Source organism: Lepidochelys kempii, chromosome 2 (genome assembly GCF_965140265.1).
Source record: "Lepidochelys kempii isolate rLepKem1 chromosome 2, rLepKem1.hap2, whole genome shotgun sequence".
Lineage (NCBI taxonomy): Eukaryota > Metazoa > Chordata > Testudines > Cheloniidae > Lepidochelys > Lepidochelys kempii.
This window is the reverse complement of record NC_133257.1, coordinates 169,781,489-169,796,659: the sequence shown is the minus strand read 5'-3', so window position 1 is coordinate 169,796,659 and position 15,171 is coordinate 169,781,489. Positions and strand designations below refer to the sequence as shown.

Here is a 15,171-nt window from a genome sequence, read left to right as displayed (position 1 = left end):
GAGACAGTTTGCTTAATTTAGAATATCTAGTCCAATGGGGCCCTGATCCCTCACTGGAGCCTTTAGGTACTTCTGAAATCCAAATCATGAATACAAATTGATAAAACACAAAGCACAGGATTAAGAGATGGCATTCCTGGGAATGATCACTGCAACCATTCGGCTGTGGGAGGAAGAACAGAGTACCTTGGCCTTCAAATTCAGTGTCTGCAGATAACACAGAAACTCCAGGATCCACATGTTTGTAGGATCAGTTCACAGGCGTTCAGACTTTCAAACAGTGTTTAAATTGCACGCAAATGAAACTATTCACTTGTCTGGCAAAACAACAAGAATGTCTTCTCTCCACAAAAATATGACAATTGCTGTGTAATTCTACTTCTCTTTACTTTCCGAGGGGTTTTTGTGGGTGTTATCGTTTCAGTTCAAAGCAACTTTAAGAAAAATAAAAATAATTATTTCAAATCTTTTGGGTCGAACTTTAAAAAAATGGGCTCTACTTAGGGCGTGACAATTTTTGGGAAACCAACTTGAGTCCTAAAGCGATATCTGTAATTCTATGAAACCATAGGTAAAATTCTAATCTACCATCCCACAGCGTTTCAGTCTATTGCAATTAGTTTCAGTGTTTCTGTATGATCAGTAGTTCATAGAATTTGACATCTTTCAATAATTGCTCTACAGTTCATCGTGCAATATCTCAGTATACATGATACCTGACCTCTTGTATAAAAATGGCAATCGGCATTCAAGCCCTGATTCAGCAAGCTACATAAGAGAACTACAGTACAACTTCAGAATTACGAATGCCTTGGGAATGGAGGTTTTCCATAACTCTGAAATGTTTGTAACTGAAAAAAATGTCATGGTTGTTCTTTCAAAAGTTTACAGTTGAACATTGACATAACACATCTTTGAAACTATATTATGCAGAAGAAAAATGCTGCTTTTAACCATCTTAATTTAAATGAAACAAGCACAGAGTTCCCTTATCTTGTCAAATCTTTTTTTAAACTTTCCCTATATTTTTTAATAGTTTAAATTTAGCACAGTACTATACTGTGCTTGCTCTCCGCCCCTTCCCCAGCTACCTGATTATGTACTTCTGGTCCCAAATGAGGTGTGTGGTTGACTGATCAATTTGTAACTCTGATGTTGTAAAGGCCAAGATTATAACAGGGGTCAAACAAGAACGAGATACATTCATGGAGGATAGCTCCATTAATGGGTATTAGCCAGGATGGGCAGGACTGGTGTCCCTAGCCTCTGTTTGCCAGAAACTGGGAATGGGTGACAAAGGATGGATCACTTGATGATTTTCTGCTCTTTTCATTTCCTCTGGGGCACCTGGCATTGGCCACTGTCAGAAGACAGAATACTGGGCTAGATGGACCTTTGGTCTGACCCAATATGGCCATCCTTATGGTCGTAACTCTGAGATTCTACTGTATACACATGCTTATAACTAGGCACAAGCTTAAGTACCTTGCTGAATTGGGACCTAAGAGACAAAGGATTAGATAATCCAGAATAATTTCTTACAACCAAGTAAGAACCTTTCTGGAACCGTAAAGCATGTTTAGTCCTACTCTTCAGTGCAATCATCACTGGTTTCACACAAATACTAACAAAATGTGTGTCCTGACACAAACGTGCAGCTGTCCATGTTAGAATTTAAAGTTAGTAAACATGTGTTGAGTAGTATGTATTAACCAGTACTGAAAATTCAAATGTCATACCATACCAAATGATTAGGAGAGCAAAAAAAAAAAAACAAATTATGTCTAACAATTTCTCTTTTCATACTACTGTCCTGTAATTCAGGCAAAGTCTTCTCCATACTTTCCACTGAAAAACATGGCTCTTTCAAACTACAAACTGTTTTTATATAGACTGAACAAGCTTGTGATTCCAGCAGGACTATCAAGCAAGTTTTCTGCATATTTTCAACCCACTCACTTTAACTTGCGATGTAAGTCAATGAAGAATTTGGCTCAAAGGTGGACATTCCAAGTTAAAAGATGAAAAGGCTGAGAAAATACAGTGATGTGAGCCAATTATCTGCATTTAAATTCCACTTGGTTGAACTTCAGACAGCCAGAAACCAAAAATTTCCTTATCACAAATGAAAAAAATCATAAAACATATTGCTGTGTTAGCCTCAATCACCTTTGTTTGAATTAATGATAATTTATTTCATTGAAAGACAAATTTCAGGGAAATGAGGGAGGGAGAGTTTGAAGGAGCATTAATTAATGAATTCTTTGCTGTAATTTATCTGTCCAGAATTCTAAATACCACTCCAAGTTACAAAGCCGCTATCTTTCACATAATTATTCTACATGTTTGGTTCAAATCTATAGTTTTGCAATCGAGAGCTTTTCCTCACAGGAAACTAGCCTGGATTCACGGTCACATTTCTAATCACTTGTGATGTTCGCATGGAGAGATTCCCTTTCTTTTGCAGCAGACATTCCATTGGTGCCAACAGCCTCATATGCTTTTGTTCCTAAACCAAACAGCTCACTTTTTTGCTGCGGATAGGTCTCCAATGGGATTTTACTGCCTTTCTCTAGAGTCTGTCCTTTCTCTAGACAGAATAAATAATATATCATCCACTTCCTAGACATTTTGGGAAGCACCAAAAGGAATGTCAAATGAAAGATAGTGGTGTAGCCTTATGATTAATACAGCTTTTTGTGGGAACAGACTGGAAGGAATCCCTAATTTTGGTGCATAATATGTGCTCTTATCTGATATGTGGGACAAAGGGGAATCAACAGCAGTAATCCCTTAGAAACTGCGTTGGGAGCAAGCTGAAAAAACAGTTGGCTATGTGATAGCATTTTCCCTACAATGCAGTTGTCCTCTCTACATTCTATAGCTGCTCCTTTGGAGTCACATCTATTTGAGCTGGGGAAGCAAGCTACTCAATACGGCACGTTCTTCAACTTTATTGTAATTTATGCTACTCCCGGTATGGTCATTCGGTGCCATTTGGACTGGACATTCCCACAATGGTCTTAATATACATTGGAAGGAAAATGCATGTAAATTGGGAAACATGCAGAGCACGAGAGAGTGCTACCAAGCACAGGGGAAGGCTGGAGGCTAATGGAGTAAGGAGCTGCCCATGGGGAAAGCCAGAGATCTCTGTAAGTGGCTTCTATAGATTCCAGACCTCCAGACTTTTGGGGGTTCCCATTTCTCAGATCTGCACTACCACAGGGCCTGCCTCCAGTGGAGACAATGAGATACAGCAAACACATGATGGAAGCCTCAAAACTATTTGAGAAGCAAAAGATTTGGCACTTAGATTCTGTACTGGGTAACAGACGGCACCGTTCTTCTCATTTAGCTGAAGAAATGATTAACCCAAAAAGGGCAGCAGTTGGGGATCGCATCTGCTTTAATCAAACCATAGTTGTTTAAATAAAAGCTCGGTTGCTTGGGTATCTGTTTAGAGTCTGGGCTTTCGTGCTGAACTCCATATTGAGAATGTTTGTGCGACAGGAGAGAAAAATGTTTGAACTAAACAAAGTCAATGTGAAATGTCACAGGCTACCAACTCTGGAACAAGACACTCCAAGTGGTAGGGCAAAAACATCATGTCCCTTCCAACTTCCCTATTCAAGTCCTAAGCCCCTGTTTCAAAATTAGATATGCCAAGATGGTTATTAAATTTCCATTCAGTCAAATTATCTTTGATGTGACATTCCCCAGATGGAGCTGCCTAACAACTAGTCCCCAGATGAATAAAAAAAACAAGCTATTATTTCTTTTTCCCTAGGAAGGTTACATGTCCTGGATAATGAGAACCCAGCTAGATCTCAAGAGGAAATGTGTGCCTATTATGCTGAATCTATCTATAGAACTTTTCCCTCTTAAATTCCTCCTCCTTGGCTCCAAGTCTAGTGGCCACCACACCCGCTGCAGTGGTAATGGCAAACAGAAATGCCAATGTGCTTGCTTCCAGCATAGCCTAGCCAAGGCTGACCATTGCCTCAGCCACACATTCCTGCTCAACTATATCATTTGAAGTGTCACTGCACTTTTAAAAAGTCAAAACAAAACAGATAGCTGCTTGGAATAGCCCTGCCCTTTGCCGAATGCTCAATAATGTATCAGAGCAACTGTACAGCACTCTGACAACTGAAGACTAAAAAACACTTGGTCAAGATCTTTTGGTCTGTGGCTTCTTCGACTGATGCAGGTCAGGGAGGAGGTGGCAAATATAGCACTGCCTCCCTTGATCGTTGGGCCACCAGATGCCAGTCTGATCCTGTGGTACAACTTAGAGCAGCCTGAAGGCCATTCTAGCAGCCAGGGATCACTGAGATGTTGGAGTGGTCTGGTTCCTTTCCCCAAGGCATGGCCACTGCACTTGAGGCTGAGAGTGTGGGGTAGTGCAGTGAGTCACTATGGCAACTCTGTGCATCCAGGGACTGCCGCATGCTAAGGAATCCTCTCTGTCCCCTAAGCTGACCCTAAGAGGTGGTTTTATTTCGCTCGAGTGGCAGGGAGCTGCTGAATCACAGCAAAGAATAAGGGCCCTTAACAATAAAACAGGATGACCAAGGAATCAGATACTTCATTTCTTCGCATCATATTGTTTCAGGTGAAGAATGAGCATTTGTAGGTTTGGCTACTAATTTTATAAATCTCCATACTGCAGACAGTCACACACACACACACGAGATATAACTAGAAACCTTGTCCTTCAACTCAGATCTCCATCATTTCGCTGGCAGTAATAGCACGTCCTTCACTCTGTGAGCCAGGCTCTAGAGGGCAACATTGCACCCTCCCTCACATGCACAGATCCGGTACATTACATACTTCTCAGTGGCATTTTAAATTTACCCAATTCCTTTTTTCACCCTCAGCCGCCTATTTTTCACCACCCCTCCCCACCGCTCCCTGCTTGTAATGTACATTTGGAAACAACTGTAATGTCATCAAACGGAAGAGAAATGTACTAACCTGCACCCTGCTTTAGGAGCTCTGCTGCTGAGTTTGCAGCAGTCTGTGGAGCTGTTTCTGCGATCTCCTCCAAGGGATCTGCAAATATGAACCACCACACACATTTCTATTGCGACTTGGATTGAGAGGTCAATCCAGAAAGTCAACTAGGAGTCGAGGTCTTGAAATTATGACCTCCCTATACCGGACGACTCTTCACCAGAAACATTAAAAAATCCCTGCAATGGCACAATTCCATCCAGGATGTGTGATTATACACGTGCTGCACAATTTATTGGGGTGCTAGAAGCAGAACTCTTAATAACCCTGTGGTTTCGTGCTAATCACAGATAATTATGTATTACTGCTGAAAGAGACATCATCATGTCGAAATGCTTTTTAAATTAACCTATTTCCTCACTCAGGTTACAAAAAATCCTCTTATAATTTTAAGATTAATTTGAGGAGCTATAATTTATATTCATCGCTTTAGCAGAACACGCTGAAATTTGATCAGTGAAATTGATCTGGTCAATTTCATCTTTTTTGCGTCGGCTTCTGAATCTGTATTTGCAAGTACTCATGGCACAAGCAAATGGTACAATTTGTAGGCTGTTTTAGAATCTTTCTGCTAGAATTTTTTAAAAAAACCCTCAGACACATTTTGATTTTTCAGTTTTATAAAAGGCTGTACAGAACCTATATATGGGGCTATATTTGGGTATGACATAGTTTCTCTTTCAGTATGATCAAGAAAAACAGAGGCCCAGATTCACTGCTTACCATCGGACCGCTCACAAGCTTACAGTTAAGTACATGTTTAGTGCTGTATGAATCAGGACCAGAATAAGAGACAAAAGACAGTTCATGCTTTAACTCCATCTCTACATTAAAAGGCTTGATTGTATCAGACTAGATACATTCATTTCACCGCAGTAGGCTCGTCTAGGGCAAAAAGACAAATGTTTCAACCGTAAACTTTCTGTTAGAACCAAATGAACTTCCAATTTTATCTGATAAGGAAAGGTGGCGTGAGCGCACCCATCACAGTGATTTTTCTATCTAGCTATCTAAAGACAGATCTCTGATCCACATTCTTCCACAGTATGTTATTCTGCTTAAATGGTTTCATTAAGATATTTCATGGATTTACATATTTCGAATGCTATGTTAGAGTACACAGACATACAGCCTTTAGGAGCAGAAAAGTTTAAGAGTTCAATGGAAAACCGCAAGAATGTTTAACATTTCAGTAATACATCTGGTGTTTGCTTTATAGGGGAGAATAAACAGACAACTGAATTATGGGCCAAAAATACACAGAAGCTTTCTTGTTGATGGTGCTAGAGAAATTTATGGAGTCACCACAACCCAAAATAGAATTATAGTCCCATACTCTATGTGCTCTTTAATATTTATTTATTGCAATATTTAGACCTGCATAAACTGCTGTTTCTTTTCCTCAACCACACCCTAAGGGTACCTGCTTTTTTAAAATCCTACTTTTCCCCCTTAGAGGACTCTTGCTACCTGTGCTTGAGTAAAGACTAGTTGAATCTAACTATACCTGGGTGTGATGTCAAATCTGCAAAATAATTTTTTTTTTAAATATTGGATTGCAGTGCTAATCACCATGAGTTATATATGTTTATTACTGGGGCATCACAGTACCAGGGCCAGCTCTAGGCACCAGAAAAACAAGCAGGTGCTTGGGGTGGCACATTTCTAGGGGCGGCAGTCCGGCGCCGGCCCTAGAAATGTCCCCTCGCCGCCCCAGCTCTGCCTCCTCCCCTGAGCGCGCCACCACTGCTCCGCTTCTCCCCGCTCCCTCCCAGGCTTGCTGCACGTGTAGGAAGCCTGGGAGGGAGGGAGGGAGGAGAAGCCGGGTGGCCGCGCGCTCCGGGGAGGTGGCGGCGGTGGTGGAGCGGAGGCGAGCTGGGGGGGAGCGGTTCCTCAAACCCACCCAGCGCGCCCCCCCCCGTTACTTCCTGCGCTCCCCCCTCACCCTTGCTTGGCCTCCTCCCCTGAATGCACCGCCTCTCCCTCACCTGAGAGGGAGGGGGGAGAAGCGGAGCAGCAGCGTGTTCAGGGGAGCAGGCAGAGCGGAGGTGAGCTAGGGCGGGGAGTTGTGGCGGGGGGAGCCACAGGAAGCAATGGCGGGGAGGAGGAAATGCGGCACGCCCGGGGGAGGAGGCGGGGCCAGGGATTTGGGGAAGGGGTTGGGAAGGGGCGGAGCCGAGGGTGGGGAGGCACGGAAAAAAAGTGGGGGCGGCCAAAAATTTTTTTTGCTTGGGGCGGCAAAAATCTTAGAGCCGGCCCTGCACAGTACTAATCAATTCCGAACTGCAGCTTGGACAAAAGCTGCTTGGCAACTGTCTGACATTCTTTCCTACGCTTTCTTGTTCAGAACTTTACCCTGACATGTTCACCTGCCTTCAGATATAGGTATTTTGAAGTGGATCCCTGGTTGCGTATCACTTTTATTTTGTATTTTGACTAGCATACCTCTGTCTGGGATGAGTAGTTTGCAGGGTAATGCCAGAGGAGTAATGGAATGTTGATACACCAAAGCTGTCAAACTCCCTGTGGTTAAAAGAACAACAAGACAGGCAAGATTACTTTTTGTGCACAAATAGAATGCTTACGAGGTATGTTTGCTTTTCAATAATTTACAGGCTCAAGAAAACCCTTAAAAACATTTTTCCCCCTTGGCTCCTAAGGCACTTTAACAACTACTTTTTTTGGTAATTTTTAAAAGATCCATCTTCTCATAATTTATTGCGTCTAACTCCTTTTACATGAACTGCAGTTCCCTCCCCCCCTTCATCTGCTTAAATAATTTACTTTAAAGAGAAAGATGACAATGATAATGTGCTTTACGACTATTAACATATTAAGTCTCAACACCCATAAGAGGCAGTAAGAACAGACAAGCTAAGCAATCTGTCCAATGTCATGCTGTGAGGCTGTGGAAAAGCTGGGAAAATAACTCAAGTGTCCTAACTTCTGGTTCCCTGCTCTAACCACCAGGCAGTCGAGTTGGTTTGTGTTTTTATGGAAAAAAGAACAGCTAGATGAATTCACCACCTCCCCAGGTGAGGCCATCTGTATGATATCCCACATTAAATCATGTCTCCTTCTAATTAGTGCTGTGAGACACCATTTGCTGTAACTATATAGCAAGGCTGAGATTTTCAGTTCCACCTAAGGGATCTGGACCCTCTGTTCTCTTTAAAATGTCAATGCACATTTTACACTCTATATTTGGAGGGGTGATTGGCCAGTCTATTAGTGCCTTTCATTCCAGTCACTGAAAAACATGAATAACCCAACAATATTTCAGTTCTGGAGAAAATTATAGATGGATTTATTTTAAATTATTTTCTATAGACTACCAACAACTGCTGTAAAATCAGAGCCCAGGGCCCAATCTTACAATTGCTGAGCACCTTCCTTTCTTGTTGATGTCACTGGGAGTTGATGCTGCTCAACAATTCAGAGATCTGAGCCCTAATGAGCATGGCCATAGAGGGGTCCTTTGTAGCTGCTGGAGGGCAGGGAATGGCTGGATGCAGAAGGGGGGTGGCATCACAGGTGAACTTGGAGATGGGCATGAGGATCCCCATTGTGAAATATCTCCATTATGGATAGCACCTTGTAAGGGCAGCAAGAGTAGTCTGTGAAATAGCTATACAGACATGTCGCCACTCCACAGCTCAGGCAGGGAAGATTCCTCCCAATTCAGGCCCCAAATCATCAGTCTAGTGCCTGACCTGGCTACTTGGGGAGGAGCTATAGGACTCGGGAGTTAGACGGAGCTGCTAGCGGCTGCTGCGGTCTGAACGAGCCTTCAGACTGGTGAGTGCCGCTGTGCTTGAAGAGACAGCGCATGGTCTCTCATACACTTCCCCAGTAGCCAGCATATACACACTCTGTGCCTGTGTCTCTTTCTCTCTCACACACACACACATACTCTGTTTCTCTCACACACACACTCTGGCTCTTTCACACACATCTCCCAACACATACTTGTGTTACTGTTGTTACTTCTTGCTACTTCTTGCAATGCACATATACTCTCTGTAATTTTATTTTTTCAGAGTGCTGCTATTTTAGTTTTTTGGTCTATGCATTTCATAATTTGATTTCTCTGTTGTGCTTAAATTTAATTATTTGAGCAGTGAGTTCTAAAATGCCTAACTTATCCTGGCTGGAGTAATTATCCCTATGGTAACTTTTAAAAAATATATATTATATCTAGGTTTTTTGTTTCTACTGGTGGCGCACATCTCCTCGATATTGGTGCTCATAACAAAGTTCATTCTGCACATGGATGGAAAAAATTAGAGGGAACATTGGACCAAAGTCCTATGGCAAGTCAAAAAGAAACTAGTCTTTCTGTGCCTCAGTTCCCCATCTTTAAAATGGAGGTGACAGGACTTACCTATCTCATTGGGGTGTTGTGAGGATAAATTAATTAAATGATTGTGAGGTGCTCAGATATTATGGCAGTGGGCCATACAAGTACCTTGGATACATGCTTCAAGTTAGAGGCAGGACTGAACTAAAACCTCAGGTTTGAAATACCTCCCATCTCAAACTGACAAAGTTTAAATCCCCCCCCCCCCCCGCCTTTTTTTTGGTTTGCTTTGGGGTCATCTTTACTTCAAAGAGAAGCTGCAATTAGTACATCTATTCCTGTTAGGGCAGTCTAACAAGAAGCGATGTGCTTCCATCACATTACAATGCTCTAGTTGGAATGTCCTCTACTACAATGTGCTTTTTTTCTATGTGGTCATATAGATTGATATAGAAGGCCATTATCATGACAATACTAAAATAGGTTCCTGCAGAAACCATCTCACAATCTTTGTGTGACATTTCCTCTCATGTTCCATTCTACGTTATGAAGCAGTCTGGCTGTATGCAAAATATCCTCATTTTTCATGTCCTGTTGATGTACAGCACTTACCAAAATATGGCTCGTTTGGGCATCCTTTCAACCGCACTCCCTTATGGGTGCATTCAATCAGAAAATGCCTGACAAGCTCATTTGACAAATCCCCCACTGTAGAAAAAAAGAAAACAAACACATGAAGTAAGCCAGTGAATAAGAGAGGGGGGTCACAAATTAGGAAGTGTTTATGATAGCTGCCTTCCTTAGAACTTCCTAGAACATAGCATTCAGACCGTGCACTAGCTATTCTACTGCTGTGTCACCATCCGCAATGAAACAGGCACTGTATAGCATGTTATCGACAGATAATCACTCCCAGCCTGCAACAATTCTGCCTCTGGTTGACACCTAGATGGGTACCAATGTCCAAAACCTCCAGGATGTGTCCCAACATTTTATAGGAACCAGTAGGTCAAGGAAAACAGCTGGTTGTTTCTTTTTCTCCTGAAAGTAAGGGAAGAAATAGGTGGGGTTGGCAATCAAGTCAAGACAAAAAATCAATGGCAGCTACGAAAAGGAAATATGGAAGAAACAAGGTCAGAAATTCTGATGTACTCACTAATGACAAGAGCTGGCAACCGGGTTAAAATGAGAAAAACAAAAACATACACACACACCCCGTTGACACAGATATAAAACTAGTAGTAGTCCTGGTCTGTACTCAGTTTAAAATATTACAGTAAAAGATTTACAGTGCGCCAACTCTAATGATTTTATCATGAATCTCATGATAGTTGATATTTTAATTAATACCCCACTTCATAGGGACAAGATTAGATGAGATTCTTGGCTTTCATTTAGAAAAGGGAAGTTTCTATAACGGTTGCAGAGAAAAGCTTGAAACTGTAACTTGAGCGTAACCGAAATACTAAAAATCCTGAAGGCAAATTAAAAATACCCAAAAGTTACCCTTAAAACATCTCATTAATTTTAAGCCAGACTCATGATTTTGGGGCATGATTCATGACTTTTCAAAGCTTGGGGTTGGCAGTAGTGAACATATAAATTTGGCGCCACCCATCGGCAACAAAAGGGTCACTCATTGTATGGTGATGGGGCAAAGTGGCCCAATAACAGATGAACTCAATAACAGATCCGCGAAAAGATTACAGATATTCCCCTTGTCTCTGATCTTATCAGTCACAGACCAGGAGACACATGACATCTGGTGACCACATTTCATTGACGATGTTCAAGCCAGCATAAATGAGTAAACTGGTTTCTATAGCAGAAACACTACACAAGCCAAAATGTGCTAAGTTGGCCCTTGAAGGACTGCTTACAAGAGAAAATTGGGGTGCCTTCTGATGCCACGATGCCAAAAGAAAAGGTGATGCAGGGGGGACAAATTTCTGCTCTCTGGGAAGGTCTGGTGGGAATCAGACTGGCTGGGAAACTTAGAGCAAGTGGTACAGAAGTTGCTGGCCATCTCCCTGCTTTTTACAGCATGATTTACTCAGTTTACGTAAGAGCAGGAGACAGACCCATTGGTTCTGTCTACAGTAGGCTTTTTAAAGTTTCCCACAGTTGCTACCATTGGTGCAGCTCAACCAGTGTTAGCAACTTAGCTAGGGTAGACAGGTTGCCAGTGGCCACTGGTACTTGAACTACCATGTATGTCGGCCTTCTCAGGCTCAAGTTAGACAACATGGCGGTTAAAATACCCACAGCCAGCCTTCATTAGAGTTCTCAGTTTTGCGATCACCAGTGGAGCTTCACTGTCTAGCACAGACAAGACCAATATGGCTGTTAAGCTGTTGTTATGTGATAGAAAACAAAGAAGAGGAATAAATGGTAAATTTTCCTCAAGGCAAAAGGTTAACAGCAGGGGGTGCCTCAAGGTTCTGTACTAAGTCTTGTATTGTTTCACATATTTATTAAAGATCTAGGAAGGGAGGAGGAGTGAGTTTTCAGACGACACAAGGTTATTTAGGTAAGTCAGGATTGGAGAGGACTTTCAGGAACTCTGGAGAAACCTAAACAAGCTAGGGGAACAGGGAACATGATGGTAAATGGAGTTCAATGTCGATAAATATAAAGTAGTGTAAATTGGAGGGAAACTCCATATGGCTTACAGGGTTCTAAAGTAACTGTATCAACTCAAGAAAGGGATCTAGGTGTCATTGTAGACAATGAAGATCACTACTCAGTGTACAGCTCAGTGTGGTCACAAAGCAAACAAAATGTTAGGATACATAAGAAATGGAATAGAGAATAATATGGGGAATGTTATAATGTTGATATATAAATCAACGGTGCGGCCTCATCTGGAACATTATGTGCAGTCCTGATTACCCCATCTCACAGATATTACAGAATTAGAGGGGTAATGAGAATAATCAAGGGCCTGGAAAAAATTAATAGGAAGAGAAACTGAAAAGATTGGCATTGTTTCTTTCAGCAACAAGATGATTAGATGGTGATGTTAGGGAAGTGAATAAAATAGTGAAGAGTATCAAGAAGGTAGATCAGGAACTACTGTTCTTCCTGGCTCAAACACAAGAAGAAGGCGACTTTGACTTAAATTAAAATGTGGCAAATCCAAAACTTACAAAAAGGAAATAATTTTTACCCATCATGTAATTAGACTCATTGCCACAAAAAGCTGTTGAGGCCAAGAATTTAGAAAGATTTTTTAAAAGGGATTTTTCAAATATGTTTATCAGAGTTACCATATTAATGATAAAATTTTGGAAGGTATATTAAACATCATGTTTCAGGATATGTGCCAATCTCTAATTATTAAAGATCAGATCAGCATGAATGTGGGGGACAGATTATCCCACATCTGTCTATTCCAGGGTTCTATACCTTGCTCTGAAGCATCTGGTACTGGCATTATCAGAGGCAGGATATTGAACTATACTGGCCTTCGGTCTGATCCAGTGAGGCAATTCCTATGTTCCTATTCTCCTTTTAAATCTGGAATAATGAAATCCAAGCTCCAGACCAAAAGTGCACTTGAAATAATTGGAAGAAGGAACAAAGGACAGAAACACTCCAAACAGACATTAACAGCTGCTATTTTTCAGTCAACCCAATTTTCTGCAGTTCTTTACCTCATTGGGCAACATTTACCAATGTATACAAAGGGTTCGGAAAGAGAAAAGTAGCAGCAAGAAGGTCAGTAGGCACGATCAGAGCCAAGAACACGTCTTAGACACTGCCTCCTGAGTTTCCATATGCTGCCTAATGCGTTCCATATGCTCTTTTCATTTTCCCCTTCAGGACTGACAGATATAAGTTATACGTTACGGCACAGGAGTCTGGGGGAACACATCTGTCACACTGCTTCTTGTTTAGCTACGCTAATTTTTCTCAGATTTATTTCTGATATACTGTTGTCTCAAAACAAATTCCCAGGCCAAAAAAGTTCCCTCTTCCATCAAGGCAAAAGTTGTGCATGGTGGTATTTGGCATGACACTGAGCCTTAGATCAAAACCAGACTTCTAATAACTGAGGAGGCTCAGCTAGTGAGTTGGTGTTGGATTCCTGTTAGGACAATATTGTATAGTACATGCACATCCAAGCTGTGTATATAATTACCAACCTGTGTATGAAACTACCAAGCATGACACAAACATGTTCCACAGTCCCACTGGGAGAGATTCTTATTCTCACTGCAAGGAATCCAAATTGAGACTTCTGAGTTGATCGACTCAGAATTGCACCTCTTGATGTTTAATTATGGAGAAAGGAGGATTTCTCTGAATTCTATATAGTAGTTAGGTCTTGCACACTCTGTGTGACAAAGTAAAGATGGGAGACATACAATACCTTTCTTGTTTAACTGCAGCACTGAAGGAGGAGGTGTAGCAACTTTCATTGCCAGGCCATAGGCTCCCCTGAAAGAATGGCTGTCTCGAACAATGAATGACCCTGGTTCCTTGTCCTTCAGAATGGCAATGGCTGCAAAGGATTCAGAGAGAGATTGAGAAAAGTGTTTCAGTCCAAGTAATAAACACAAAGGTACTGTTCCAAATCCTCATTTAAAGCACTAGTAAAGAATGCCAGGTTCTTTTGTCTCCCTCCTCACTGCCTTAGAACAGAATCAAAACCTTGGATCCTAACTCTGGATATGATTTTGCTATCTATTCAATGCTCAGACAGCACCAGATTGTGAACCCCTTGCTCATACTGAATAGTACCGTACTACATGTGTAGCTTAAAGGGCTCACAATCTCACCCACACTGTTTTACAAGTTCAAAGCACTGTACACACATTAATTAACTAATCCCCATAATATCCATGTGAGACAGACAAACATTATGTAGTAGAGACCAGGCAGAATCAAAACCTCACATCTCTCTCTCTCTTTTTTTTTTCCTGGGGTGGGGTGGGGGGAGGGAGGGCATAGTCTCAAGCTGGCAACACTGATTTCAAGCCCTGATATGGAGTATGTTACTATTAATACTATTTGCAAAAATGGTAAAGGCTTTACAGGAGAACATCCTTTAAGAGACAGAACTATCTTCTCTTTCTGCCTTTGAGAGACCAATTTGGGAACAACTCAGCAAACAGAGGCTGGCAAATTGGCAAACACTCTACCTGGCATGAACATACACGAACATGTTCACAATTCCCTGCAATCAGAGAAGAGCCAGAACTTTCCTTCTCCAACGCTCTGTCCCAGCATGCATGTGCTTTTTGGCAAAGAGGAAAAGTTGATTCCTGAAGCTATTCTGTTTGCTTGTTAAAAAGTGTAACTGGGAGTATGGCCACAATAGTTGGCATGACAAGAAAATGCTGCTTTCTCTTCTACACAGCCCCCACAACAAACAGACATGTGTCATCATCCACTAACAGCCAAGTGGCACACAGTGCCAAGGCATTACAAGGTATACGAAAGGTATTCTCTCCCTCTTCTCTCATTTTAAGCAGGGAAGGAGGTGTAGGTAGGCATATACTTGCATTTTGAGATTCTAAGAATTGGAATACTTTTTGTTCTGTGATCTCTGCCTGGGGACTATGAGTTGGATTATACATAGCAAGACTGGCTTCCAGAGAGGTTGCTGCATGCCTTTGAATCAAAGTGCTCTGTAGCCCAAGGTCAGGAAGCCATGGGCTTAACTTTTCTTTGAATAACTTTGTGGCAAAGTCCAGGGTCATATAACAGGGTGCAGAATGGTGTGATTCCTCCTAATATCTTTGCAGAGTTCAGACTACTTTTCAGACTGTGTTTCTTTTCACTCATTGCTTAAATTTCAGCCAGCCTCCTGCATGTCTAATACTCAGCAATGCCGCAAAGAA

At 41.7% G+C, this 15,171-nt stretch overlaps 1 protein-coding gene across 9 annotated transcripts in view; it reads right to left on the bottom strand.

The window, feature by feature from the left end:
- TNS3 (tensin 3) overlaps nucleotides 1–15,171 on the bottom strand; it is a 352,619-nt gene that overhangs the window by 7,648 nt on the left and 329,800 nt on the right. For 8 of the 9 annotated variants that reach the window (XM_073332748.1, XM_073332750.1, XM_073332751.1 and 5 more), the window contains 4 exons: nucleotides 13,698–13,829; nucleotides 9,935–10,030; nucleotides 7,468–7,545; nucleotides 4,984–5,061 (listed from right to left, as the gene is read on the bottom strand). In XM_073332748.1, coding sequence (XP_073188849.1) covers nucleotides 4,984–5,061; nucleotides 7,468–7,545; nucleotides 9,935–10,030; nucleotides 13,698–13,829 — 384 coding nt within the window. The remainder of the gene's footprint in view (nucleotides 1–4,983; nucleotides 5,062–7,467; nucleotides 7,546–9,934; nucleotides 10,031–13,697; nucleotides 13,830–15,171) is intronic. The other variant, XM_073332749.1, reaches the window with a different exon arrangement.